Here is a 27661-nt window from a genome sequence, read left to right as displayed (position 1 = left end):
TGTAACGTGAGATTCTAAACAGAGTGGAGGAAGAACAGAAGTGCTTTCTGTTTGGACAGTAGTAAAATTTGAATATGGTCATTGAGTTATAAGTATTGATACTTTGTTGTAGTGTTTGGTTTGGGAGCAGTTCTGGGGGTGAGTGGGGGCAGTGGGGGTGGATGGGGATGTTGTTTTGGGGGGGGTGTACATGTATGTGTGTGTGTGTGTGTACGTGTGTGTTTGTACATGTGTGTTTGTACATGTGTGTATGTACATGTGTGTATGTGTGTTTCTGGGGGGACAGTTATTTGCGTCGCGCGGCTCTGACCTTGACGAGCGCTGACAGGAAGAGATCCACTTTCAGAGACAGGATTGAATTACACTACAGCTGCTCCAGACCAGGACTAGACCAGGATTGGACCAGGACTTTACCAGGACTTAACCAGGACTTAACCAGAACTTAACCAGAACTTAACTAGAACTTAACTAGAACTTAACGAGGACTAAACCAGGACTAAACCAGGACTAAACCAGGACACTGTGATTGCGATTTCTACAGTTATTGCTGGTGCTATTTGATTTTGCAAAGAATGTTACCACGCTACTAGTGTATGCTCGCCAGACCCTTCTGAATATCCATGATTCTGTGATTAAACCTGAGATCACAGGCTGTAGTGGACAATAGTGGACAATCAAAGACACTACCACTGTTCTTGGCATCCATATCCCACTACCTGTGGCGTCTGCCTGCCCGGCAAAAGTCACCACAGAAAACGGGGGAAAAGAAGGAAGGTATTGGTGAGATTAAGAGCCTACGTGGCACAGTCATAGACGTATGATCGTCACCCCAAGCAGCTTCCCCTGGATTACAATGGCTTCCTCTTGTGGCACTGCTTGGAGGTTACCTGGCTCCAACCAACTGTCCTGGGCACCAGCTTCGAACATCCCAGCCATCTGCGGTGTGTCAGTGTCTCCGTGCTGGGGCAATTTGAGCACACAGCAGTCCACATTGCCATGTTTAAAACGAGGTCTCTAACAAACAAAACTTTAATATTGAATGACTTCTTCTCAATACACGTGTTGGATTATCTGATGTTGACGAAAACGTGTATTAAACCAGATGACAACAACACGTTCACTGAGCTTCTCACCCTCGGTGTACTTTCCTCAGCTCACTGCGAGCCTATGGCCAAGGAGCTGGAGTCACCACAGTTTTCAGAAATAACTTCAAATGCAAGCCTTTACATGTAAATAACTATACATATTTTGAAGTACAACTTTTTAAAATTGAACTTTCAGCCCTATTCTTTGTGCTGATGTCTACCATCCACCCAGGTACAACAAGAACTTCATTCAGGAATTCCATGAGTTTTTAGCTGAGGTGGCCCTCAGTTTGAACTCTGATCTGTGGGGATTTCAACATTCATGTCTGCTGCCTATCTGGCCGAATTTAAACGTCTGTTGATTTAAATCAGTCTGTGGGTTCACCAACACACAATGCAGGGCATACATTAGACTTGATTATTTCCAATGGGCTCTCTGTGTCGCTCGGTGAAATCACTACCACCCCCATTTTGGATTATTTACCCATTACCACTACATGCGGACTACACGAGGACTACACCAGGATTAAACCAGAACTACACCAGGACTACAATAGGATTTAAACAAGACCACACCAGGACTACACCAAGGCCTAATCCAGGACTAAACCCGGACTAAACTAGGTTTAAACCAAGTCTAAACCAGGCCTGTCGCTCTCTCCAGCCCATGAAGCATTTTGATCCTTCTCAGGCCTGTGTTGCTGATATTTAGTTAGGCTTAAAAATAGTTAAAGAATACATGTATAAAGCTTTATGTGAACTACACCAGGACTAAACCAGGACTAAATCAGGACTAAACCATGACTAAACCAGGAGTAAATCAGGACTAAATGGGGACTAAACCAGGACTAAATCTTGACTAAACCTGGACTGAACCAGGCCTAATCCAAGACAGAACCTGGACTGAATCAGGACTGAACCACGAATAAACCAGGAATAAACCAGGACTGAGCCTGGACTGATCAGTATCCATCAGTATCTGATTTTAGATACTTGTGACAGCCCTCTGAGCCTCTGAGCTTTAGCACTTTCTTTCTCACACTTTTCCACACCACGTCCACGTGTGACCCCTCCCCCTCACACACACGTATACACATACACACACACACATACACCCCCCCCCCCCACACACACACCCCTCCTCACGACTCCTGAGTGCTGGTCCAGGTCCTGGTCCAGGTCTGGAGACACTTAGAGGAACAGTAGCTGGGTTTGTCTTTCACTCCCACGTTCAGACGTTTAAAAAGACGTTTCTACTTTTCACTGGGAAAAAAAGAGAGAAAAAACAGAGGAAAAAACAGAGGAGCCAAGTGTTTCCTTCTATAGGGTTTATACAGCACCTCCGCCATCTCCCGTCATCTCCCCCGTCTCACCCCTATCTCACTCCCGTCTCATCTCTATCTCACTGCTATCTTATCCGTATCTCACTCCTACCTCATCCCTATTTCCATCGTTTCACCCCTATCTCACTCCTATCTCGCCCCATCTCCCGTCTCACCCCTATCTCACCTCCTTCTCACCCCTATCTCACCACATCTCACCTTTATCTAACCCCCTTCCCCACAGTTTATACAACTCGAAACAACTTTGAATCTCAAAGTCTGCCATTTTTGAAGTCTAAACCTGTAGATCTGTACAAACATGTTCTGAAATGTCCCTGTGAGTCAAACGCTCTTCCTGTGTGTCTTTTTGTCAGTTCATAAAATCACAAATAAAATCTCAGGGTTCATCACAAAATCTCATAATTGGATATATTTTCGATCTTTCAGACCTGGTCTATGGACTGATGTAATACTGAAATGTAGAACTGAAGCTCACACTTTACTATGAGGTTATAAAGTCCTGTAGACCTGATGTAGTCCTGGTTTAGTCCTTTTTTAGACCTGGTGTAGTCCTGGTTTAGTCGTGGTTTAGACCTGGTGTAGTCCTGGTTTAGTCCTGGTTTAGACCTGGTGTAGTCCTGGTTTCAACCTGGAGCTGCAGACTCATGATCCTGTCCTAATCTTTGTGGATTTGTTGAAATTAGTTTTGTTTTTATTTGAGATTATATTTTAATTCAATCCATTAATGAGAGAATTCTTTAAAGTCTGTGCCTCCAGCTCCTGTTTACCCCAGAGAGTACACACAACCCCTCCAGCTCCTCTATACTCCAGACAACCCTCCAGCAAGGTAGTCCTGACCAGGATCCTAACGAGATCTGGAGAAGGGTCCAGAGGATTTATTATTTCATATCCATATTTACTGTGCTGTGTGTGCTGTATTTACCCAGTTTAAATCTGAACCAGACCTGTGGAACCTGTAGTCCTGGTTTAGACCTGGCTCAGCCCTGACATAGTCCAGGGTTAGTCCTCATTTAGTCCTGGGATAGTCCTGGTCCTGGCGAGTTTTAAAAGGACAGCCTTGAACAAGATCCTTTCATCTCCAAGTTTAGACCAGGACTAGAATTAGACCAAAGGAGCAAACAGAAGGAGACAGGAGCAGAAAGGAGCAGAGGCAGAGGAGCAGAGGCAGAGGGGCAGACAGGAGCAGAGACAGAGGAGCAGAGGCAGAGGGGCAGAGACAGAGGAGCAGACACAGAGGAGCAGAGACAGAGGAGCAGAGCCAGAGGAGCAGAGGGGCAGAGACAGAGGAGCAGAGACAGAGGAGCAGAGACAGAGGAGCAGAGACAGAGGAGCAGAGACAGAGGAGCAGAGACAGAGGAGCAGAGACAGAGGAGCAGAGACAGAGGAGCAGAGACAGAGGAGCAGAGACAGAGGAGCAGAGGGGCAGAGACAGAGGAGCAGAGCCAGAGGAGCAGACAGGAGCAGAGCCAGAGGAGCAGAGGGGCAGAGACAGAGGAGCAGAGGCAGACGAGCAGAGGGGCAGAGACAGAGGAGCAGAGACAGAGGAGCAGACAGGAGCAGAGCCAGAGGAGCAGAGGGGCAGAGACAGAGGAGCAGAGGCAGAGGAGTAGACAGGAGCAGAGCCAGAGGAGCAGAGCCAGAGGAGCAGAGCCAGAGGAGCAGAGCCAGAGGAGCAGAGCCAGAGGAGCAGAGCCAGAGGAGCAGAAACAGAGGAGCAGAGACAGAGGAGCAGAGCCAGAGGAGCAGGGCCAGAGGAGCAGACAGGAGTAGAGCCAGAGGAGCAGAGACAGAAGAGCAGAGACAGAGGAACAGACAAGAGCACATGTTGTAAGAGGAGGACAGTGATGGGCAAAACGATGCTGAGGTCAGAGCTAGATCCAAGATGGCGTCAGGCGTGTGCAGTTTCTCTGAACTATGTTTGGAGACAGGAAGTGAGATGTGGAGGACAGGAAGTGAGCGTGGACATTAATCCTGAGTGTTTGTTTTTCAAAGTTGTCCCAGAGATATAACCAGAGGAAATGTGGACATTTATCACAGGGAAAGAGACAGGGGGAGGGAGGAGAGAGGTCGTGTAGTGGCATATATAGTAGATGGAGTAGCAGTAGTAGTATTTACAGCATAACAGTATAGTCTATGATCTCATAATCACTCTTACATGAGCACTCCTGTAGACCCAGGCCTGTAGGGGGAGCTGTTGTTGTTGTCGTCACAGTTTGTATAAAGTGTTCTAAGTGTGACCCACAGCATTCAGCTCCAAATGAAGCTCATTGAGGCTAACAGTAATAGAGGCTAATCTGAAGCACAGTTCCATATTTGAAATTCTGACTGTGAGTATCATAGCAACCAAAGAGCCAATCAGGAGTAAGACTGTTGAGAGCAACGCCCCTTCCCAGTGGGCGCTTAGCAGTGCTGCCAGTTAAGACTGTTGCTAAAGCTAGCAGGAGGACCTCTTAGAAAGGAGGCGCCTGATTTGTCTGATATTAATGTTTATATCTTGATTTATAGACACAAAAGTGAATATAAAAACCCCAGGATCATGTAGAGCGGGTTAATAGGAACATTTTAAGAGCAAAATGACGAGCCTGACAGCAGCAGTTACAGAGAGATTGGCAACAGGTTTTACAGAGAAAGTGAATTAGAGCCAGAATCGAAGCGTGCCCATGCTCACTTTCTGTTTTGGAACACGGCAGCTAGCAGGTTAGCTATGGCCAGAGATGTATACAGTCTGTGGTCGTAGCAGTTTGTTGTAGTTTCCGTATTTGCAGTAGTAGTAGTAGTAGTAGTAGTAGTAGTAGTAGTAGTAGTAGTATTTGCACTATTAGCTGCAATAGTGGCATCATATTTGTAGTAGTAGTGGTTGCGGTTGCAGTATTTGCAGTAGTTTGTGCAGTAGCCGTCGCAGTTGCAGTAGTAGTATTTATAATAGTAGTATATTTTGCAGAGTGGTGTATTTCTCTCTTTTCTTTTTGGTGTAAAACCTGAGCTCTCTGTGGAGCCACAGGAATGTGATGAGTTTAACAGCACATGGTCCAGACCTGGTTTAGACCTGGTTTATTCCTGGTTTAATCCTGGTTTAGTCCTGGTTTAGATCTGGTTTAGACCTGGATTAGTCCAGTAAATGAACCTCTAACCTCCTGGTTTGTGGGTGAAACTCTGAGCTGCTGCTCTCTCACCCCTACTCTGTCATCTATACTCTCTCTCTCTTTCTCTCCCTTTCTCTTCATCGCTCTATTTCATTCATATTTTTCCTCTAATCTCTGTCCTGCTACCTTTCCTGCCACTCTCTCTTCTTCATCCTCCCTCTCCACACCCCATCCCCTGTGTTTTTCTCTTTCTCCCTCCTCACACCCCTCCACCTCTCTTTCACACCGCCCCTCTCTACCTCTTTCTCTCTCCCTCCTGACACTCCTCCCCCCTCTCTCTCTGTCACACGCTCTCCCCTCTCTTCCCCCTCTTTCTCTCTCCCTCCTCACACTCCTTATCTCTTCTCTCCCTCTCCCTCTTCACACTCTTCCTCTTTTCTCTCCCTCACACACTCCCTCCTTTTCCTCACTCCTGTCGTTTATAGGCAGTCGGCGTACTCTCTCGTGTTTGGACTTTGGGTCAGACCAGAATCACATCAGAATCAGACCAGGATCAGAACCACAGAAATGGGTCTGACATCGTGTCCTTGGGCAAGACACTTATCCACTTATGTGTGTGTTTCTGTGGAACAAGTGGGACAAGCAGTTTGACACTTTCTCACCAAACCCCAAACAGCTGCAATAAAACAATAAACAAATGGATAAACACAAGCTGTAAAAACAAGCCAGATGCCCTCCCATCCCTCTGTCCCTGCTGTGATCTGATTGGACGAGAACAGCAGGACATGTCTTAACTTTAAAGCTGCAATCATATAGACCAGTACTAGACCTGGTCTAGACCAGAGACTAAAACAAGACTAAACTAGTACTAAAGCAGGTCTAAACCAGGACTAGACCAGGACTAAAGCAGGTCTAAACCAGGACTAGACCAGGACTAAAGCAGGTCTAAACCAGGACTAGACCAGGACTAAAGCAGGTCTAAACCAGGACTAGACCAGGAATAAAGCAGGACCAAACCAGGACTAGACCAGGACTAAAGCAGGACCAAATCAGTACAAAGCAGAACTAAACCAAGACTAAAGCTGGATGTGGCGACAGTGACTCAGGCTTGTAAGTTCTGCTCTTGTGTCCTTAGGCAAGACACTTCTCCCACTGCTGTCAGAATGAATGTGCTATAGTTGAGAATGCCTCTGCTCCTCCTCCCCCTTCTCCTCTCCTTCTCCTCTCCCTCCCACTGCTCCTCCCCTCCTCCTCTCCACCTCCCCCTCCTCTCCTCCTCTCGCTCCCCCATTCCTCCTCCTCCTCTACGCCTCCTCCCCTCCTCCTTCTTCTCCCCCTCTCCTCCTCCTCATCCTCCTTCTTCTCCTCTCCTTCTCCTTTCCCTCCCACTCCTCCTCTCCTCCTCCTCCTCTTTCTCCTCTCCTGTTCATAATGGAGAGCTGTGTCTAGTGCAGAATCATTTTGTAGATTCTCTGGTGGGCTCCATCGTGTTTGTCTGGTTTTGTCTGGTACATTTCTTGTGGTTTTCTCCTGGTTTCCCCCCTCTCCTCCTCTCCCTTCTCCTCCTATTCTCTCCCTCCTCTCCTGCTCCCTCTTCTCCTCCTCTCCTCTGCTCCAGCCTCTCTCTCGTGTTCTCCCCTCCCTCCCCCTCCTCTTTTCTCCATCTGGTCCATCACTTCTTCTGTGGTGGCAGTGTGGTTTATTCTTCTTCTGTGTTTGTAGTTCTTGTAGTTTTTGTGGTTTGGAACCACACAGGAGCAGAGCTGAGGTTCACTCTCCCTCCCTCTCCTCCTCCCTCATCTCTCATCTCTCCTCCTCTCTCCCTCTCCTACTCTTTCATTCTAGTCTTGCCTCTTCCTCCCCCTCCTCTCTCCCTCTCACACACTTTCGTTCTCGTTTCCTTTTCTCTCCTCCTCTCTCACCTCTCCTCCTCTCTCTCGCTTACACTCTTTCATTCTCGTCTCCTCTCCCCTCCTTCTTTTACTCTTTCGTTCTTCATTCTGAAGCCGTGACAGAAGCAAAGTTTCCGCTTCAGTTTTTTCATATTTATATTTCTGGGCCTTGAAGATTTTCAGACTAAACTCGGCTCAGATGATTTCAACATCTGCTAAGGAACAGGAGGAGGAGAGGAGGAGAAGAGAGAGGGGGGGAGGAGAGGAGAGGAGAGAGGGAAGGAGGAGCAGATTTCCTCCTTTCTTTCCTCCTCCCCTCCTCCCCTCCTCCCTCCCTCACACTCCCCTCTCTTCTTTTTTAACATTCTCTTCTGCACTCCTCCTATAGCTCTCTCCATTCTTCCCTCCCTGTTGTCCCTCTCTTCTCCCTTCTCTCTCTCCCCCTCTCTCTGCCCTCCACTCTTCCCTTCCCTCTTTTCCTCCATCCTCTGTCCTTCTCTCTTCTCCTCCTCCTCCTCCTCCTCTCTCCTCTCTCCTCCCTCCCCTCCTCCCTTTCTCCTCCTCTTCTTCCTCCCTCTGTGTTGGTTCTTGCCTTGCCCCCCCACTCCTCCTCCCCTCATCCCCCTCTTCCTATCCTCCTCTTCTCTTCCCTCCTTTTCTCTTCCTACTCTCCTCCTTTCTCTTTCCTCTCTCTCTCTTGGCCCTGGTCTTGTCCCTCTCCTTCCCTCTCCTCCCTCTCTCCTCCTCTCTCCCCTCCTCTTCCCTCTTTCCTCCCTCTCCTCTCACTCTACTTCTCCCTTTCTCCTTCCCTCCTCCTCTTTCTTCTCCTCTTTCTTCTTTTCCTCCCTCTCTCTTGATCCTGGTCTTTCTCCTTTTCTCTTTCCTCTCCTCCTTTCTCTCCTCTTTCTTCTTTTCCTCCCTCTCTCTTGATCCTGGTCTTTCTCCTTTTCTCTTTCCTCTCCTCCTTTCTCTCCTCTTTCTTCTCTCCTCTTTCCTCTCCTTTCTCGTCTTTCCTCTCCTCTTTCCTCTCCTCTCCTCGCTCTTCTCCTCTCCTCCTTCCTCTCCTTCCTCCTCTTGGTCTTGTCCCGGTTTTGACCTGGACTTTAAGTATTTTGTCAGAGCTCTCAGGAATGTGCTTCTGTTCACTCCATCGTGTGGGGCTGAAAAACACTCAGACTCAGGGAGCAAGACCGGGCCTGAACCAGGTCTAAACCGGGTCTAAATTGTATCTGAACCGTGTCTGATCCGTGTCTGAACCGGGTCTGCACCAGGTCTAAACCAGGACTAAACCAGGAGCAAGACTGGGTCTGAACAGGTCTGAACCAGGTCTAAATCGCATCTAAACTGGATCTGAACCAGCTTTGCACCAGGTCTGAACAGGTCTGTACCAGGTCTAAACCAGTTCTAAACCAGTTCTAAACTAGAACTAAACCGAGTCTAAATCAGGTCTAAACCAGGTCTAAACCAGGTCTAAACCAGGTCTAAACCAGGTCTAAACCAGGACACGTATCACTTTCCTCTGTGGTGAACTTATGCTGGTATTTAAATGTTGATCTAACCTGAGTTTAGTCCGGACTTTCTCTGCTCTTGGTCCTGATCCAAGTCCCGGTCTGGGTCTGACCTTTGAGTGAATAATGCCCAGGTGGAGTTTCCTGCACTCAGAGACCCTTGGACCCTCCAGACCGGATTTAGACCAGAGATAGACCTGGTTTAGACCAGATTTAGTCCCTCCCAGGTCTTATCTGTCCCCAGACCCCACCTCAGACCCCAAGTAGACACTCAAGACCAGACCAGAGACCTGAGACCAGAGACCAGGGAGCAGACCAGTGACCAAAGACCTAACCTGAGACCAGAGAACAGATATTAGAGACAAGACCAGAGTCCAGACCTGTGACCAGAGACCAGAGACCAAACCAGAGACCAAAGACCAGACCAGAGACCAGGCCAGAGACCAGACTTGAGATCAGACCTGAGACCAGAGACCGGGCCAGAGACCAGAGATCAGACCAGAGACCAGACCAGAGACCGGAGTTTGGACTGGACTAGGTCTCACAGAGGACTCTTTGTTCAGAACAGTTTGAATCAGTGGAAAATATTAGACTTTTTGAACCCAAACATCAACAGCTGTATTCAGTCCTTGAGGAATGGATTGTTTGGTCCATCCCAGGTCTAACCCAGGTCTAACCCAGGTCTATCTCAGGTCTACTCCCAGTAGCGGGACTGGTTCTGATCTGGTTCTGATCCATTTCTGAGGCGGGACCACATTCCAGGTTTATGTGGGACCTGGGACAGTCCAGAGACGTTTTTTTCCAGACACACTGAGGCGTGTCCCTCAGACAGAGACTTAGACCGTATTTACGCAAACATTTCCTGTATTATCCCAGATGCCCTCCCACTCCCATCACTGTGTGTCAGATCTCCTCCCACTCTCCATCCCCATGTGTCAGATGCCCTCCCACTCCCTGTCCCCACATGTCAGATGCCCTCCCACTCCCTGTCCCCACATGTCAGATGCCCTCCCACTCCCTAACCCCACATGTCAGATGCCCTCCCACTCCCTGTCCCCACATGTCAGATGCCCTCCCACTCCCTAACCCCACATGTCAGATGCCCTCCCACTCCCCATCCCCATGTGTTAGATGCCCTCCACGCCTCATATGTAAGATACCCTCTCATCCTCCTGTATCCCAGTGTGTCAGATGCCCTTCCAGCACATCAGATTCTATGGTGCAAAAATTGTATTGTGTTTAGTCTTCAGTTCACAGTGTGATTCCCACTCTTAACATAAATAATCCACCAGTGATCCCGGTTTAGTCCTGGTTTACTCCTGGTTCAGTCCTGATTTAGTCTGTATTTTGCTGTTGTTCTATTGTAAACTCAGGTGTAAATACATTGCTGTAAATTTAGCTGTGTGAGTGTGCACATGTCAGGGGAGTGCACAAGGCTCAGGGGCGTGCACGACGCTCAGGGGCGTGCACGGGGGCTGGATTACGGCTGGACTCTCTTCAAAGACCCGACTGTAACTGAACCAGTCCAGGATTAGACTGGACTCAGCTGTCTGACTTATGCAAGGAAGTCCCCCCTGAACCAGGAAGGACTAAACCAGGACTAAACTGGGACTAAACCAGGACTAAATATGGACTAAACCAGAACTGAAGATGCAGGGACTAAATCAGGACTAATCAGGGGCCAAACCAGGGACTAAACCAGGACTGAACCAGGTCTAAAGGAGGACTAATTGAGGCTGTGTTAGTACGTTTCTTGTTTTGTTTCTGTTATCCTGCATATTCTGTCATTATGTCGATGTAAACGAGTGTTCTCTCTGAGAGTGAACCCAGCAGTCTCACTCTGGACTGCAGTAAACGGCTGGTCTGAGAGGACTTCAAACAGGAGGTCTCGGAGCGGCTCCACCTGCGCTCTGGAGCAGGACGAGTGTGGTGTGAATGCGGCCGACCTCGGGCCGACCTGCGCAGTCCGCGGTGATAGTAAAAGTGCTGGGACCTCGTATATTTGTATGAATGAGCAGTGCAGAGGTACAGTTTGACACGTTTGTCTGATGAGGCCGTTTGGATCAACTTAATATCAGCCACCGTCTCCTCCTGCCTCTGTCTGTCCAGGTGAGCCTGGGTCTGTCTGCGCAGGCGAGCCCAGGTCTGTGAGCCTGGGTCTGTCTGCGCAGATGAGCCTGGGTCTGTGAGCCTGGGTCTGTCTGCGCAGGTGAGCCCCGGTCTGTCTGCGCAGGTGAGCCCCGGTCTGTCTGCGCAGGTGAGCCCCGGTCTGTCTGCGCAGGTGAGCCCCGGTCTGTCTGCGCAGGTGAGCCCTGGTCTGTCTGCACAGGTGATCCCCGGTCTGTGAGCCTGGGTCTGTCTGTGTGTTGTTCAAAAAACCTTTTCTCCTCCACCCCTCACGGGGTGTTTAGCCACAGGTGAAAGCTGTCTCTTGAAGCTCGTCGTCATGGAGATAAGTTCTTTGATCAGCTGATGGACTCTCATGTGGCTCATGGTGTATGTGGTGAATGATGTGTGGTGTATGTGAATAAGACCGACCCAAAAGTAAAGCAAACAGAATTAAATCTAGAGCCATTGGGGGGTGCTCCACAGAGCCAATAACGTGTGAAAATGACCTTAGTCTGTCTCCCTCTGCACAGCTCACAACACACTGTGATGTCATCAGGTGGAGCTCCTCTGGGTTTTTAAAGACCACACACCTTCACCACACTCACTCTGATCCGCTCAGCTCAAACTGTCTTCATTACACAGTTTAGACACGTTGGCCCTGGCTGCTATTGTTGTTAACATCATTTAAACTGCTCACTCCACAGTGTAGTTTGATTCTAAAGGTCAGACTGGGCTTTGGTCTCATAAAGTCCAGGTCTAGTCCTGGTCTTGTAAAAGGTTTCATAAGGACTCTGTGTTCTGCCGCTGTGAACTCTGACATTTCAACAAATATGACACATGTGAAGTCCTGGTTTAGCTCTGGTTTAAATCTGCTTTAGTCCTGCTTTAGTCCTGGTTTAGTCCTAATTTAGTCATGGTTTAGTCCTGGTTTAGTCCTGGTTGAGTCCTGGTTTAGTCCTGGTTTAGTCATGGTTCAGTCCTGGTTTAGACCTGGTTTAGTCCTGGTTCAGTCCTGGTTTAGTCCTGGTTTAGACCTGGTTTAGACTTGGTTTAGTCATGGTTTAGACCTGGTTTAGTCCTGGTTCATTCCTGGTTTAGTCCTGGTTTAGACCTGGTTTAGTCATAGTTTAGTCCTGGTTTAGTCCTAGTTTAGTCCTAGTTTAGTCCTGGTTTAGTCCTAGTTTAGTCATGGTTTAGTCCTAGTTTAGTCCTGGTTTAGTCCTAGTTTAGTCCTGGTTTAGTCCTAGTTTAATCCTGGTTTAGTCCTAGTTTAGTCCTAGTTTAGTCATGGTTTAGTCCTAGTTTAGTCCTAGTTTAGTCCTGGTTTAGTCCTGGTTTAGTCCTGGTTTAGTCCTGGTTTAGTCCTAGTTTAGTCTTGGTTTAGACTTGGTTTAGACCTGGTTTAGTCCTGGTTTAGTCCTGGTTTAGTCCTGGTTTAGACCTGGTTTAGACCTGGTTTAGTCCTAGTTTAGTCCTGGTTTAGACCTGGTTTAGTCCTGGTTTAGTCCTGGTTTAGTCTTAGTTTAGTCTTGGTTTAGACCTGGTTTAGACCTGGTTTAGTCCTAGTTTAGTCTTGGTTTAGTCCTGGTTTAGACCTGGTTTAGACCTGGTTTAGACCTGGTTTAGTCCTGGTTTAGTCCTGGTTTAGACCTGATTTAGACCTGGTTTAGTCCTGGTTTAGTCCTGGTTTAGTCCTAGTTTAGTCCTGGTTTAGACCTGATTTAGACCTGGTTTAGTCCTGGTTTAGTCCTGGTTTAGTCCTAGTTTAGTCATGGTTTAATCATGGTTTAGAGCTGGTTTAGAGCTGGTTTAGAGCTGGTTTAGTCCTGGTTTAGTCCTGGTTTAGTTCCTAGTTTAGTCCTGGTTTAGACCTGGTTTAGTCCTGGTTTAGTCCTGGTTTAGACCTGGTTTAGTCCTAGTTTAGTCATGGTTTAGTCCTAGTTTAGTCCTGGTTTAGTCCTAGTTTAGTCTTGGTTTAGACCTGGTTTAGTCCTGGTTTAGTCCTAGTTTAGTCCTGGTTTAGTCCTGGTTTAGACCTGGTTTAGTCCTGGTTAAGACCTGGTTTAGTCCTGGTTTAGTCCTAGTTTAGTCTTGGTTTAGACCTGGTTTAGACTTGGTTTAGTCCTAGTTTAGTCCTGGTTTAGACCTGGTTTAGACTTGGTTTAGTCCTAGTTTAGTCCTGGTTTAGACCTGATTTAGACCTGGTTTAGTCCTGGTTTAGTCCTAGTTTAGTCCTGGTTCAGTCCTGGTTTAGACCTGGTTTAGAGCTGGTTTAGTCCTAGTTTTGTCTTGGTTTAGTCCTGGTTTAGACCTGGTTTAGACCTGGTTTGGACCTGGTTTAGTCCTAGTTTAGTCCAGGTCTAGTCCTGGTTTAGTCCTGGTTTAGACCTGATTTAGACCTGGTTTAGTCCTGGTTTAGTCCTAGTTTAGTCCTGGTTTAGTCCTAGTTTAGTCCTGGTTTAGTCCTGATTTAGACCTGGTTTTGTCCTAGTTTAGTCCTGGTTTAGTCATGGTTTAGACCTAGTTTAGAGCTGGTTTAGTCCTATTTTAGTCCTGGTTTAGTCCTGATTTAGACCTGGTTTAGTCCTATTTTAGTCCTGGTGTAGTCCTAGTTTAGTCATGGTTTAGTCCTAGTTTAGTCCTGGTTTAGAACTGGTTTAGTCCTATTTTAGTCCTGGTTTAGACCTGGTTTAGACCTGGTTTAGTCCTATTTTAGTCCTGGTTTAGACCTAGTTTAGACCTGGTTTAGTCCTAGTTTAGTCCTGGTTTAGTCCTGGTTTAAACCTGGTTTAGTTCTGACGTGACTTTGACGTTTCTGTTAAACTCGTGAAGCTTCTGTTTGAACCTCCTTCAGATTCAAAGTGATGAGAAAAACAGAAGAGTAAAAAAGAGGGAAAGAGAGGATGAGAGGGAGGAGAGTGGAGAAAAACAGTAGAGGAAAAGAGATAGAGAAAAAGAGGAGGGGAGGAAGGAGAGAAAAACTAAGAGTAAAAGAGAGAAGAGGGGGAGGGAGCAGATGTGAGGGGGGAACAGAAGTGTAAAAGAGAAGAGGGGGAAGAGAGAGAGTGAGGGAAAGAAGTGACGGGGGAGCTGAAGAGGACAGCAAGAGAGAAGGAGAGAGAAAAAAGAGAGGAGGGGAGAGAGTGAGGGGGAGTAGGAGACAATAATGAGAGAGATAGAAGGGGAGAAGGAGAGGAAGAGGGAGAGAGGGGGAGGGAGATAGAAAAGGAAGAAGCAGAGAGAGAAAGGGGGGTATAGTGAAAGGCAGAAAGAAAGTTAGAGAGAAGGAGAAGAGGAGAGAAGGGGAGAGAGAAGGAGGGGGGTGGCAGAAGGAGAAAAGGGGAAGAAAGGGGGAGGGAAAGAAGTGAAACACGGGAGCAGAAAAGGCAGAAGGAGAGAGACATGGGAAAAGTGAGCGAACTAAACCAGGACTACACCAGGACTGAACCAGGATCAAACCAGAACTACACAAGGACTACACAGGACTGCACCAGGACTGCACCAAGACTACACAGGATTGCACCAGGATCAAACCAGGATCAAACCAAGACTACACCGGGACTACACCAGGACTGCACCAGGACTACACCAGGACTAAACCAGGACTACACGGGACTGCACCAGGACTACACAGGACTGCACCAGGATCAAACCAGGACTACACCAGGACTGAACCAGGATCAAACCAGGACTACACCAAGATGACTTAAGCTCTATCCCATCTGTTTACATTTTTACAGTGTTCTGAGGGTTTGAGTCTCGTCTGATCCTAAGCCCAGGATCTGCTGAACCTGAGCAGATCTGTGGAGTTTAGAGCACAGCCAAGAGGACTGAGGGAGTGTGACATCACCAGCTCATCAAGGCTAGGAGTTACAGTGGCTAATCTGGAGCCTCAATTGTCCGTTATTAATGTTCTTATCCTGATTTATTGACACAATAGTGAAATAAAAACAATTTTAAGACCAAAATGACAAGTCTGACAGCAACAGTTACAGAGAGAGGGGCCACAGTTTTTACAGAGAAAGTGACTTGGCCCCAGAGTCGATCGAGAATCGTGCCCATGATCACTTTAACATGGTGGCTAGCAGGCTATGTCCAGAGATATGTACAGTGTTTGGTGTGGACAGGTTAACACAGAGACGCTGAAGGATGGGTCAAATGCAGAGAGTGTTTTTATTGTTGACCTTCTAACTTTGTGCTTCTCTTTGTGTTTTTGTGTTTCAGGTCCTCCTGTAAGTACTGCTACCTGCTGCTGTGAACTCTGCACTGCACGAGACATGATCCTCTCAGAGTCCGGCCTGGGATCTGGTCTGAGATCTGGTCCAGTCTCTGGTCTAGTTTGGTCTAGTTTGGTCTAGTTTTCTGAGAAATACAGATCTACCTGCACTTTCGCGACACAGAACTAACTCAGAACTAAACCAGGACCAAACAAGGACTCAATAAGTTTCAGAATGATAAAAAAAATTCTGGACTGTTGCCATGGCAATTAACCATTAAAAAAAATATGATTTGTTATGAACAGGAAAAAACAAGTCCTGAAAGTGTTGCATGTAATAAGAAGCTTAAACATATGACCCAGGAGTAACCCAGGACTAAACAAGAACTAAACCAAGACTAAACCAGGACTAAACCAGGACTAAACCAGGATTAAACCAGAACTAAACCAGGACTAAACTAGGTCTAAATCAAGTCTGAACCAGGTCTGAATCAGGTTTAAACCAGGTCTAAATCAGGACTAAAGCAGGTATAAACCAGGTCTAAAGCAGGACTAAACCAAGTGTGAAGCAGGTGTGTCATTGTAGTGAATAGGCTTCCTCTTCAGACAAACATCTCACTTTAAACTCAAATTAAAAACACAAAAACTCTTCCTGTTTTCAGCCAATTAGCTCCACTTCCTCATCCAGGCTCCAGCTCGTCCTTAAGACCCCTCCAAAACCACTTTAAGACCCATCCAAGACCACTTTAGGACCCCTCTAAGACCACTCCAAGACCACTCCAAGACCACTTTAGACCCTCTTTAGACCTGGTTCTGTCTATTCAATTTAATTACATTTTGTAGAGCTCAAAATCACAACAGCAGTCACCTGGCAGTCCTGGTTTAGTGCGGGTTCAGTCCTTGTTTAGTCCTGGTTTGGTCCTGGTTCAATCCTGTGTAGTCCTAGCTCAGTCTTGGTTCAGTCCCGGGTTAGCCCTGGCTTAGTTCTGATGTAGTCTGGGCTCAGTCCTGGTTCAGTCCTGGTTTAGTCCTGGTTTAGTTCTGGTGTAGACCTGGTGAAGTCCTTGTTCAGTCCCTGTCCCTGAGTCCTAAAGCTGGAGTGTTTTGGGGTCTTTTTTAAACCTAGACTATCTTGAGACAGAAAGCAGTTTTTGGATGTCCATTTCTGGCATGTCCCTGTGTCCGCGTGTCCATATAAGGCATGCCTCTTTGTTTTCTTTTCGTTTTCTGTCATTTTCTCCTGTTTTCTTCTCTTTCTGTGCTGTTTTCTGAGCTGTTTTGTCCTGTGCTGCTTTCAGGGACCTCCGGGGAGAACGGGTTTTCCGGTAACTTCTCTCTAACCTTATGTGTGACATGTGACTCAAACTCCTCAAAGCTGCACACAGACTGGGACTGTTAGCTTAAAGCCACAGCTCACTGTACAGATCTGTGAGATGTGATGAACATAAAGACTAGAGAGATGTATTAAATTGTAATAGCTGCCATCTTGTGACTGTGTAAAAAACAAAACCAGAAATTAACTGCTTAAAGGGTTTAAATGTGCACATAATTAAAGCCCCACTGCGTAATATTTCAGCCCAAAATGAGACTGATATAAAGTCATGTAAACCTGCACTATGTAACTTTTCTGATGTAGGGTACTGTCTCCATGGAGATGTTATTACTTTGCCTGGAATGTTCCACAGTTTGACATTAAACTGATTCGTCTAACATTCATTCAGTACCACGTGTTTGTATTACTCAAAATATACATTTCTGTACTGTTAGCATGGGGTACCCTCTGCACAGATGTGACTTGTAACTTGCAGGGTTTCCATGAAAATAGACATTTTAATGCCTTACTGTGGATTATTCTATTAGTAATAACACTGACATTGAGACAGGCTCACGGTGACCCTCAGCCCTAAAAGTGACATACTGCAGCTTTAAATTACCTGATCAAAGTTTTTATTGCACTGAAGAAACATCTTTTTGTCTGCTTGTTTACATGGAGATTTTATTTAAAGAATGGCCAAAAACTGATCCATCCACAGAGAATGTTTCCCAGTATGGCTTTAGCTTTCTGTCTCCATGATTCTTACACAGTGTTGTTTTGTTCAAAAAGTCCATCTCTCTTTCGTTAGTTTTGTTAGTTTGCCTGAGTCTCGAGGAGAGTTTGACAGTCACAAGATGGAGCTGAAGCTGGGTCTTGGATGTTACAGGTTACTATGGTGATGATCTCTCTAGACTTTATCAAAATCTCACATGGAAAACGCTGTGTGACTCTGCACCGAGTGCTCGTTATCACAAAAATAATTCTCTCTGTCCCCCTCTCTTTCCATCTTCTCTGTTTTTCCTCTGTCCCTCTCTCCTTTCTCTCTCCTCTCTCCCTCTCTCTCCTTGTCTCTCTTCCTCTCTCCTCTCTCTCCTCTCTCTCCTCTGTCTCCTCTCTCATCTCTCCCTCTCTCCTCTCTCTCATCTCTCCCTCTCTTCCTCTCTCCTCTCTCTCCTCACTCCTCTCTTGTCTGTCCCTCTCTCCTCTCTTCCTCTCTCTCTCTCCTCTCTCCCTTTCTCCTCTCTTCTCTCTGTCCCTCCCTCTTTCCATCTCCTGTCTCTTCTCTCTCTGTCTTTCCTCTCCTCTCGCTCTTTCTCTCCTTCCTCTCTTCTTCCCTCTCCTCTCCCTTTCCATCTCCCCTCTCTCTCCTTTCTCTTTCTCTCTCTCTCTGGGCCATGTATCGTTTACTTTAAACAGACTTTGATGGATTTAATGTCAAAACAAAGCCCAGATGCCCTCCCTGTGTGTCAGATGCCCTCCCTGTGTGTCAGATGCCCTCCCTGTGTGTCAGACGCCCTCCCTGTGTGTCAGATGCCCTCCCTGTGTGTCAGATGCCCTCCCTGTGTGTCAGACGCCCTCCCTGTGTGTCAGATGCCTCCCTGTGTGTCAGATGCCCTCCCCATCATTCTGACTGCTGTTTGTTTGTATGTCCACAGGGGGCGCCTGGAGAGCCCGGTCTGTCCATCATCGGCCCCCGAGGGCCCCCAGTGAGAGCCTTTAAATAAACACATCATGTAGACTCTGACAGACTAAACCAGGACTGAACAGGACTGAACTGGACTCAACCAAGACTATGTGCCTGTTTTTTCTTCATTAACACTGTTTTTTGTCCAGGGCCAACCAGGAACCAGAGGATTCCCCGGGTTCCCAGTAAGTCCTGACTTTAGACTCACACAGCACCAGAAACAACACAACTACTATGTCAGATGCCCTACCTGTGTGTCAGATTTGTTTCATTCACACATGTTTGAGTAACCCTTTATGATTAGTCTGTCTACATCTCCAAAGCTCAAAGTGCTCTGTTCCACCTTGTGATGTCATGAAGTGGTAGTTTTCAAGTTAACCGCTCCTTTTACCTTTAGTACAGTATAGAGGTCTGAAATTATCCAAATGATTCTAGTGAAGGTGTATGGAGTTTAAAAATGCGATGGAGTACTTCCTGTTTTACCACATGACATCACAAGGTGGAACAGAGTGTTTTCAGTTTGAGAGAAGAGTCCAGCCCTCACTGACCTCTGCTGTGTCCTCAGGGGCCGATCGGTTTGGACGGGAAAATGGTCAGTGCCGCTGTTTGTCCGATTATTTATGATTTTGTGATTTTTATGTTGTTTTTTATTTATTTTTGTTTTGTTTAGGGTCAAACTGGAGCCAAAGGAGACATGGTAAAGATCTAAACCAGGACTAAGCCAGGACTTAACCAGGAATTAACCAGTACTTAACCAGGATTTAACCAGGACTAAACCAGGACTAACCCAGGACTTAACCAGGATTTAACCAGGATTTAACCAGAATTTAACCAGAACTAAACCAGGACTTAACCAGGATTTAACCCAGACTAAACCAGGGCTAAGCCAGGACTTAACCAGGAATAAACCAAGACTAAACCAGGACTAAACCAGGACTAAACCAGGACTAAGTCAGGACTTAACCAGGACTAAACCAGGACTAAGTCAGGACTTAACCAGGATTTAACCCGGACTAAACCAGGACTAAGCCAGGACTTAACCAGGAATAAACCAAGACTAAACCAGGACTTAACCAGGACTAAACCAGGACTAAATCTGGACTAAACAGGACTAAACCGGGTCTAAACCGAGTCTAAACCAGGTTTAAACCAGGACTCTAGGTGTGTGGTCTTTGGGACACAAACTCTCTTAAACTAAAAAACTAAAGAAACTTAAACTAAAGACAGTGGGGAGCCTCTGAAAGGAAACTCACAAAAACCAGGACCAGTCTCGTCCAGACCACGACTAGACCAGGACCTGACCAGGACTAGACCAGGACTAGACCAGGACCTGACCAGGACTAGACCAGGACTAGACCAGGACTAGACCAGGACTAGACCAGGACTAGACCAAGACCAGACAAGGACCAGTCCCTGGTTTAGTTCAGCCCAAACAAACCAGAACAAACATGGTGACCCAGATGAATTTCAGCCTGTTTTAACAGAAACATGATTTATTTTGTGCCAAAAGTGAAGAAGAAGAACTTTGTACTTTTGTGGAGGAGACACCTCTGAGCTTTTCTCAACTGGATTTAAACATTTGATTTCTGGACTTGATCTGCTGTTGTGGTGCTTCGACCAATCAGATTCAAGTATTCTTCGTGATGTTCTGCATTTTTCTGATCACTGTCTGAGATAGATGTTCCAGATAAATGTATAGAACACACATCAATCTGACACACATCAAACTGCTGTGAGTCAGGTTAGAGTTGGACCTGGTTTAGACTTGGTTTACATCTGCCTTAAACCTGGTTTAATCCTGGTTTAGACCTGGTTTAGGCCTGGTTTAGACCTGGTTTAGACCTGGTTTAGACCTGGCTGGGTTATTTCTATGGAACACAGTGCCAGGACTCCCCCTAGTGGATCAAGGTGGTATTACAGAGACAAAGTTTATATTTTATTCAAGTCTGTGGCTCTAATCCAAAATGAGTTTCACCCGTAAACTTTGACCTCAGCTTTCCTTTGTTCTTTCATGGTTTCATGTTTACCATTTGTGTTCTAGGGACAGCGAGGGCCCAAAGGAGCACCGGTGAGTTTAAAGCTGCACTATGTAACTTTTAAAAAGAGACATGAGAGTTACTGTTACTAGGTCGATCCCTGATCCTCTTTTGTTTCTGTCTCAGGGAGAACCGGGGCCCAAGGGAGAAAAGGTGAGTGCAGCCTCCAGGGGGCGCTCTGCTTGGAGCTCTGTGGGAGAATTTAGATATGAATAAACTGAATGTGTTTAGATTTTTAAAGCCAGATTATAGTAAAAGCCAAAGTTAAATCTTTCAGTTGGACAAAACGTTGTAGGAATGAAGACGTTTTGCTGATCATTCAAGCCACTTCTTCAGTTCTGGTCAGATTTCTGATGGATGCTACCTTATATCTGTCTGAAGGGAGGAGCTAACGACACTGAAACTCAAAACAGCTATCGTTAACAGTTTCAGCCTTAATGGGCTGAAACTGTTAACAATGGCCGTTGCTATAATATTCAACATTATGACATTAAACTTGTCTGTCTCCATGGAGAATCTCCCGAAGTATGTGTTAAACTTTTGGTTTCCGTGGAGACTTGCAGGAGACCTGCCACCTCCAGAAGGTTACACAATTTAGCTTTAACTCCATTTGCCTTAGACATAAACACAAAATGGTTGTAGCGCGTGGTCTCCTGCACACCCAAGTGGTTTGTTTAAAGCTAAGTTGTCAGAGGTCATGTCGTGTTCATAGTTTTGTTTGTTTTGTTGCAGGGTGTCTGTGGAGACTATCCTCATCGGGTAAGAACAAACCTCACTCAAAATGTTCAAAGTGGAAATATATTTATTTATAAAGACTTAGCTATAACTGTGACAGGAGCAAACAGGGTTAGGCAGGAGCAGACAGGAGTATGATACAGAGGAGGCACAGTGATTATATGGAGCAGAGGAGAGACAGTGGTACAGAGGAGGGTGAAAGCTACAGAGCAGGATGTAAAAGGTGTAGAGGAGTAAGTGAAAGGTGCAGAGGAGGAAACTGTGGAGGATGTGAGCGATTTGGAGCCAGTGAGAGCAGAAGCAAAAATAACACAGTTTAATGAAGGTAATTGAGAGAAGCTAACAGCGGCTAATTGCTAACACATGTCTGATCCCAGGCCAGATACTACTGTGGTTTAGACCAGAGAGCCGGGTTAGACCTGGTTTAGACCTGGTTTAGACTCGGTTTAGACCCGGTTTAGACTTGACTTAGACCAGTAATTCTTTACCATAGTTCGGAGCTCAAACACCTCCTTGGGGCTTGAGGGCTGGCTTAGTTTTGGTTTAGTCCTGGTTCAGTCCTGGTTTAGACCTGATTAAGGCCTGGTTCAGTCCTGTTTCAGTCCTGGTTTAGACCTGATTAAGGCCTGGTTCAGTCCTGGTTTAGACCTGGTTTAGACCTGATTAAGACCTGGTTTAGACCTGGTTCCGCCCTGATTCTGTCTTGGTTTAGTCCTAGTTCAGTCTTGGTTTAGTCCTGCTTTAGTCCTAGTTTAGTCATGATTCAGTCCTGGTTCATTCCTGGTTCTTTCTTGGTTCATTCCTGGTTTAGTCCTGGTTCAAACCTAGTTTAGACCTAGTTTAGACCTGGTTTAGACCTGGTTCAGTACTGGTTTTCTGACTTCCTGTGATGCGTTCAGGGGCTGTTTGTGAACCGTGGCGCTGTGAAGACTTTAGCCGCGCTGCGTTCGAGTTCTGCTCTGACTCTGAAGGTTTGTGTGAGCTGCCGCCCAGCGGGGGTGCCACTGAGCATCAGCCAATCAGGGCACAGCTCTCTAACCAATCACAGAGCAGAGAGGCAGACCGCAACAGCCAATTAGAGCGCAGGACTTTCATTTGTTGGAATTGGAAACAGGAACAAATTTGAAGTGTCCGACTGGAGAGTACAAAATGTCTTCAGTTTTTAAACCTGATACCCTCCCTGTGCTGTCCAGTCTTTAGTGTTGGCCAGGGACATGTTTGAACTGGTGAACTGCTGGTGAGAGGGTCAGACTGAACCCTGTGGCTGTGGTGCAGTATGAGCGGGTTTTGAACCGGTGGCCTGCTGGTTGGAGGGTGCAGACTGAATGGTAATGTGTAATAGTTTGGTTGGTCTGGTTTTGTAGAAGCGGAGGATCGTGCAGCCATGTGCCAGCCGCTTCACTGGAGTAAGTTTACTCCCTCTGATACTGTGCAGTACTCAGACTACTGCAAACTACTGCACTCTACTGTAAACTACTGCAAAGTACTGCAAGCTCTATTCCAAACTACTGCAAACTCTACTCCAAACTACCACAAACTCTACTGTAAAGTACTGCAAAGTCCTGCAAACTCCACTGCACACTACTGCATCCTCTCTCCCCTGTTCTTCCCTGTACTTCCTGTACTTCTGTCTCTGTGGCTGATTTGTTGCGTTCTCACTGTTTCTCAAAGGCTCTTGTGTTTGTCTGTGATGGTAACTGTGCCCTCTTCTCTAAATTCCTGGTCACATGACACAGTTCTCCTTCCTGTTTCCTGTATCCTGCGACTCTTCAGAGAGGTTCTGGCTGTAGCCTTGAGGAGTGTGGAAGTCAGACTGAAACATAGTCCAAGCAGAGGGTGATGTGGTGTCATTGAGCTTATAGTTATAGAAATACTTATATTTGTAGTGAAAAGTACTTCTGTTCACATGAGCCTCTGCAGCAGGAGGCCTGAGGACTGACAAAAGATGGTCTGAGGGACACATTTGAATCTTTGGCCATAGTTGGAGTTTAGGTTAGGTTCATATGGGACACAGCAGAAGGACAAGAAAGGGAGCTTAAGATTTTGTATTTTTTTGTATATATCTGTAAAAAGTCAGATTAAAGACATGGTTAATTTCAAGTTTTATATAAATACACTGTTTCCTGGAACTTTTTTTCTACTTAAATAGTAGCTTTTTGCATTTGCTCCCCCTGCAGGTGTAGTCTTGTGAGTGCAGTTTGGGTCAGATACACACAATAGTTTCGAGAGCTTTTGCCACGCCCCCTTTTTGTCAACCAGTCATTGAGCAGCACATGTCTTTACTTCAACAAGATTATTTATTTGACCACAGCCCTATAATCCGCTCTCTTCTTTGGCTGCAGCCAGAACCTTCTATTCTGTGGATGTGCTTAAACTGGACCAGGCCCAGACCCCTGGTGGTCCTGGGATTCAGACAAGAGCCGGATCAGAACCGGACTCTAGACAGTCCAGTCTTAGACTCTTCTTGGGTCCTGCTCATAAACTATATATATAAATGGACATAGCTAACCTGCTAGCCGCCGCATTCCAAACAGGAAGTGAGCATGGGAGCAGTGCAATTGGGCTCCATTGACTCTGGCTCCACTTCAGTTCATATTGAAAAACTGCGGCCCCTCTCTGTAACTGCAGCTGATAGGTTCATCATTTTGTTCTTAAAGTGTTCGTATTAACCTGCTGTACATGATCCTGGGTTTTTAATTTCACAATTTTGTCCCAAAATAGTGGTTGCTATGATACTTGTGGTTGGGCTCCAGATTAGCCGTTATAACTGCTAATAACTGCATCAATGAGCTTCATTTACAGCCGAACGCTGTGGGTGATGTCACACTCCCTCAGTCCACTTCTTTATACAGGCCATGGTCCTGGTTTAGACCTGTTTTAGTCCTGGTTTAGTCCTGGTCTGGTTCTTTTTGGCTTCACTCTTTGCCTTCAGCATTAGCTCTGGTTAGCGCCGCTCCAGTCGCACGTCCATGGTACTCTCTCACCTTTCTTCCTGTTTCCACTTCCTTTTTCCTCTGTGGCTGCGGTGACCTTTGCCCTTTGCGGCTCTGCTCTGTGGTGCCCCCTGCTGTGGTAGATGTTGCCCATCACCGTGCGCAACATGCCTTCCATAAGCCCCCTCATTCTCAGGCGTCTCAAGGTACTACAGTGCCCACTACTCATACTCATACTCATGCTCATACTCAAATACTACTACTACCTCAAATACTACTACTGCAAATACTGCTACTACTGCTGCTACTACTATTACTGCTTCTTACACTGTTAATGCTACAAGCTTCTCTGTGGTCCTGCTGTAGTCAGGATTCAGTCCTGGTTTAGTCCAGGGTTAGTCCTGGTTCAATCCTGCTTTTAGTCCTGCTTCAGTCCTGGCTTAGTCCTGCTTCAGTCCTGGTTCAGTCCTATTATAGCCCTGGATTAGTCCAGGATTAGTCCAGGTTTAGTCCTGCTTCAGTCCTGCTTAAATTCCGCTTTTAGTCTAGCTTCAGTCCTGGTTTAGTCCTGGTTCAGTTCTGCTTTAGTCCTGCTTTAGTCCTGGTTTAGTCCTGGTTCAGTTCTGCTTTAGTCCTGCTTTAGTCCTGGTTTAGTCCTGGTTCAGTTCTGCTTTAGTCCAGGTTTAGCCCTGGTTCAGTTCTGCTTCAGTCCTGCTTTAGTCCTTCTTCGCTAGAGATGTTTCAGGAGTAAACTCTGGACACATGTGAACCCCTTCTCTCCTGACTCTTTTGACTTGAGATGCACCGATGCAACTTTTCAGTTCTGATATGATTTTGATAAAATTAGCCTCAATCTGTAGAATTTGATTATGATGATGTCATAGTCCAAATGGGGTCAGGGATCACACACAGTTCTACTGATTACATTGTACTTTACCATGAAATATATATATATTAAAAAAAATCCTACATTTGTGGATATCCAAAAGGTATCCATAAATGTTGAACCTGATCATGACGTGTGATGTCATTTGTGTTAAATATGATTGGCCTGTAGGATGTGGTGATGTCATCTGAAACACAGCAAACATTTATTTCATTTATTTCATTTAAACAAAAATAAATTAAGACAAAACTGACCCAAATGTGTTATATACTTGTTATTTATCTGAAAAGTTCAAACACTGACACTTTCTAGGCCGAGTACGACCTGTAGATAGTCTTATTACATCAATTTAAATGTCCAACATTATGTCGACTGGACTGATACTGATGCCGATATCTGATCCATTACATTTTTAGGTATTGGTGCCAATATCAGATACCAGCATCAGATCGGTGCATCTCTAGATCTGCTGCTTTGGCAAAACGACTCCAGAGTTTTGTTCTGAATCTGTCTCTCCCTCCCTCTTTACGCACACACCCCTTCATATACCCCCCCTCCCCAGAGTGCTCTGCCCCTAACCTCAGACACTGCTTTCTCTCTCCTTTGTCATGTTTTCTCTCTCTGTTGTGTGTAACGAGGTTATAACTGTGTCTCTTTCAGCAGGGTGAACCCGGAGCTCAGGGCCCGCCCGGCCCCCCCGGCCCCCCGGGGCCCCCAGGCACAGCCGGAGCCAGCGGCCCCCCAGTAAGACCACACTGTCTGTTTGATACAGGACTGTACAGGCTGGGACAGTTTTGGTCCAATTGTCCAAACAGTACAAACATTATTCAAAGAATTACAAACTTTACATTTCTGCATAATTTTTGTGATGTTAAAATCAGCCGTTCAGTGCCAGTGATGGTAAATATTCAAATATTCAATGATATGAGACTTCAAGGAAAGTAGGGGACCACAAACATGGACCTAACACTTTTGTTCAGATAGAAACACAACATGAGACATGTGTCCAGCAGGGGGAGTGAAGAGTTCCACAGAAACATGTAGCACAGGCCTAAGCTCCTCCTCCAACAGTCTGACCAGTTACACCACAGATCACAGACATGATGAACACAAACACTGAAGGAGCAGATTTAAACTTTAGTCCTAAATTCTGAGGGCCACATAAAAGTGTCTCTGTCCCTATTTGGCCCAGGGGCCACTCTTTGGACCTGGTCTGAAGTCTGTTCTGTTTCAGGGAAAACCCGGAGAACCCGGAAAACCCGGAAAGGACCTGAAGGTGAGTCTCTGCACACATCACACATTAATGGGGCTTCAGACTGGCTCTTATCAACTCAGCTTTACACAGTTTAGACTGTAGACTGTTTATAAATGGACATAGGCAACCTGCTAGCCACCGCATTCCAGACAGGAAGTGAGCATGGGCACAATTTGACTCCATCGGCCTCTCTCTCTGTAACTGCTGCTGTCAGGCTCGTCATTCTGACCTTAAAATGTTCATATTAACCTGCTCTACGTGATCCTGGTGTTTTTATTTCACTATTGTGTCTGTAAATCAAGATCCTTGAGGTCACTCCCGCCAACGTTAGCAACAGGTTGATTGATAGCGTTGCTAAGCGCCTGCTTCCTGCCAAACCAGCAGTATGGGCTGTGAGGGGCATTACTTTTAACAGTCTCGCTCCTGATTGGCTCTTTGGTTGCTATGATATGGAGCTTGGCTCTAGATTGGCCCCTATAACTGCTATCCTCGATGAGCGTCAACCACAGTCTGTGGTTTAGACACTGAGCCAGGCTGCTCTTGTTTTTAGCATCATTTAAACTGCTTCTGTAGATGCAGTCCCAGTGACTTCTGCTGGTGCTTTGGATTCACACATTTCATACAAAATCAGTTATGGAGATATTACATTGTACCACAGGAAGAAAACAGAATGAAGGGCAATACAAGTGTCCACTATGAAAGTGAAAAAGAAACAAAAACATATATTTAAAAAGTCCAGAATATAACTATCTGACTAACTATCTCCTCCCTCACCCATCTCTCCCTTCTTTCTCCCTCTCCTCTGTCCCCCCTCTCCCTCTCTCCCTTCAAACCCTCACAAACCCACTTCCCTCTTTCTCTCTCTTCCCTCTCCCTCTTCCCCTCCTCTCTCCTCCCCCTCCTACTCTCCCTCTCCTCCCCCCTTCTCTCCCTGTCCTTCCTTACCTCCTCTCCTCCCTCACTCCCCCTCCTCTCTCTCTCTCTCTCTCTTCACAGCTCCTATCTGGACTAAAGGTACTTATTCTCTCTCCGTCACGTCGTATTAAACTTGAGGAATCTCAAGTTTTTCTGTGAAAAACTCAAATCTGTTTGTTTGTCTCAGGGCGAACCAGGCGCCCCAGGACCCAAGGTGAGACCAGGACTAAACCAGGACTTAAACTAGACCAGGGCCCAAGCTGAGACAGGACTAGACCAGGACTAAACCAGGACTTAAACTAGACCAGGATCCAAGGTGAGACCAGGACTGGACCAGGACTTCAGGAGTCACCCAGGACTACACCAGACCAGGACCCAAGGTGTGACTGGAACTAGACCAGGACTAGACCAGGACTAGACCAGGACTAGACCAGGACTAGACCAGGACTTAAATGAGTCTAGTCCAGGTTCCACAATATGCTGATGTCACGTGAAAAGTATAAAGTCATATATTTATTTAAGTTATATTTGATTGCGTTTCCAGGGCGACCGAGGAGAGAGCGGAATGGCTGGTCCTCAGGTGAGAGCCTGGGCTGAGGGCGCACTCCAGTGGACAGCTGCAGTATCATACTTTAATATTATAGTCACCCTTTACAAACTTAAATA

General features: G+C 46.3%; 1 protein-coding gene across 1 annotated transcript in view; it reads left to right on the top strand.

Annotated features, from left to right (window-relative positions):
- The window catches only part of col13a1 (collagen, type XIII, alpha 1), a 71152-nt gene that overhangs the window by 17892 nt on the left and 25599 nt on the right, over positions 1–27661 (top strand). The window contains exons 4-18 of the mRNA XM_055227475.1: positions 15245–15252; positions 16535–16561; positions 18207–18257; positions 18385–18420; positions 18801–18827; positions 18906–18932; positions 20277–20303; positions 20398–20424; positions 21004–21030; positions 21906–21977; positions 25486–25569; positions 26060–26101; positions 27077–27094; positions 27183–27209; positions 27540–27575. Of these exons, the coding sequence (XP_055083450.1) occupies positions 15245–15252; positions 16535–16561; positions 18207–18257; positions 18385–18420; positions 18801–18827; positions 18906–18932; positions 20277–20303; positions 20398–20424; positions 21004–21030; positions 21906–21977; positions 25486–25569; positions 26060–26101; positions 27077–27094; positions 27183–27209; positions 27540–27575 (536 nt within the window). The remainder of the gene's footprint in view (positions 1–15244; positions 15253–16534; positions 16562–18206; positions 18258–18384; positions 18421–18800; positions 18828–18905; positions 18933–20276; positions 20304–20397; positions 20425–21003; positions 21031–21905; positions 21978–25485; positions 25570–26059; positions 26102–27076; positions 27095–27182; positions 27210–27539; positions 27576–27661) is intronic.

This window comes from Periophthalmus magnuspinnatus, chromosome 15 (genome assembly GCF_009829125.3).
Source record: "Periophthalmus magnuspinnatus isolate fPerMag1 chromosome 15, fPerMag1.2.pri, whole genome shotgun sequence".
Taxonomy (NCBI): domain Eukaryota; kingdom Metazoa; phylum Chordata; class Actinopteri; order Gobiiformes; family Gobiidae; genus Periophthalmus; species Periophthalmus magnuspinnatus.
Note: the sequence above shows the minus strand (reverse complement) of the source record. Positions and strands in the feature narration are given on the sequence as shown.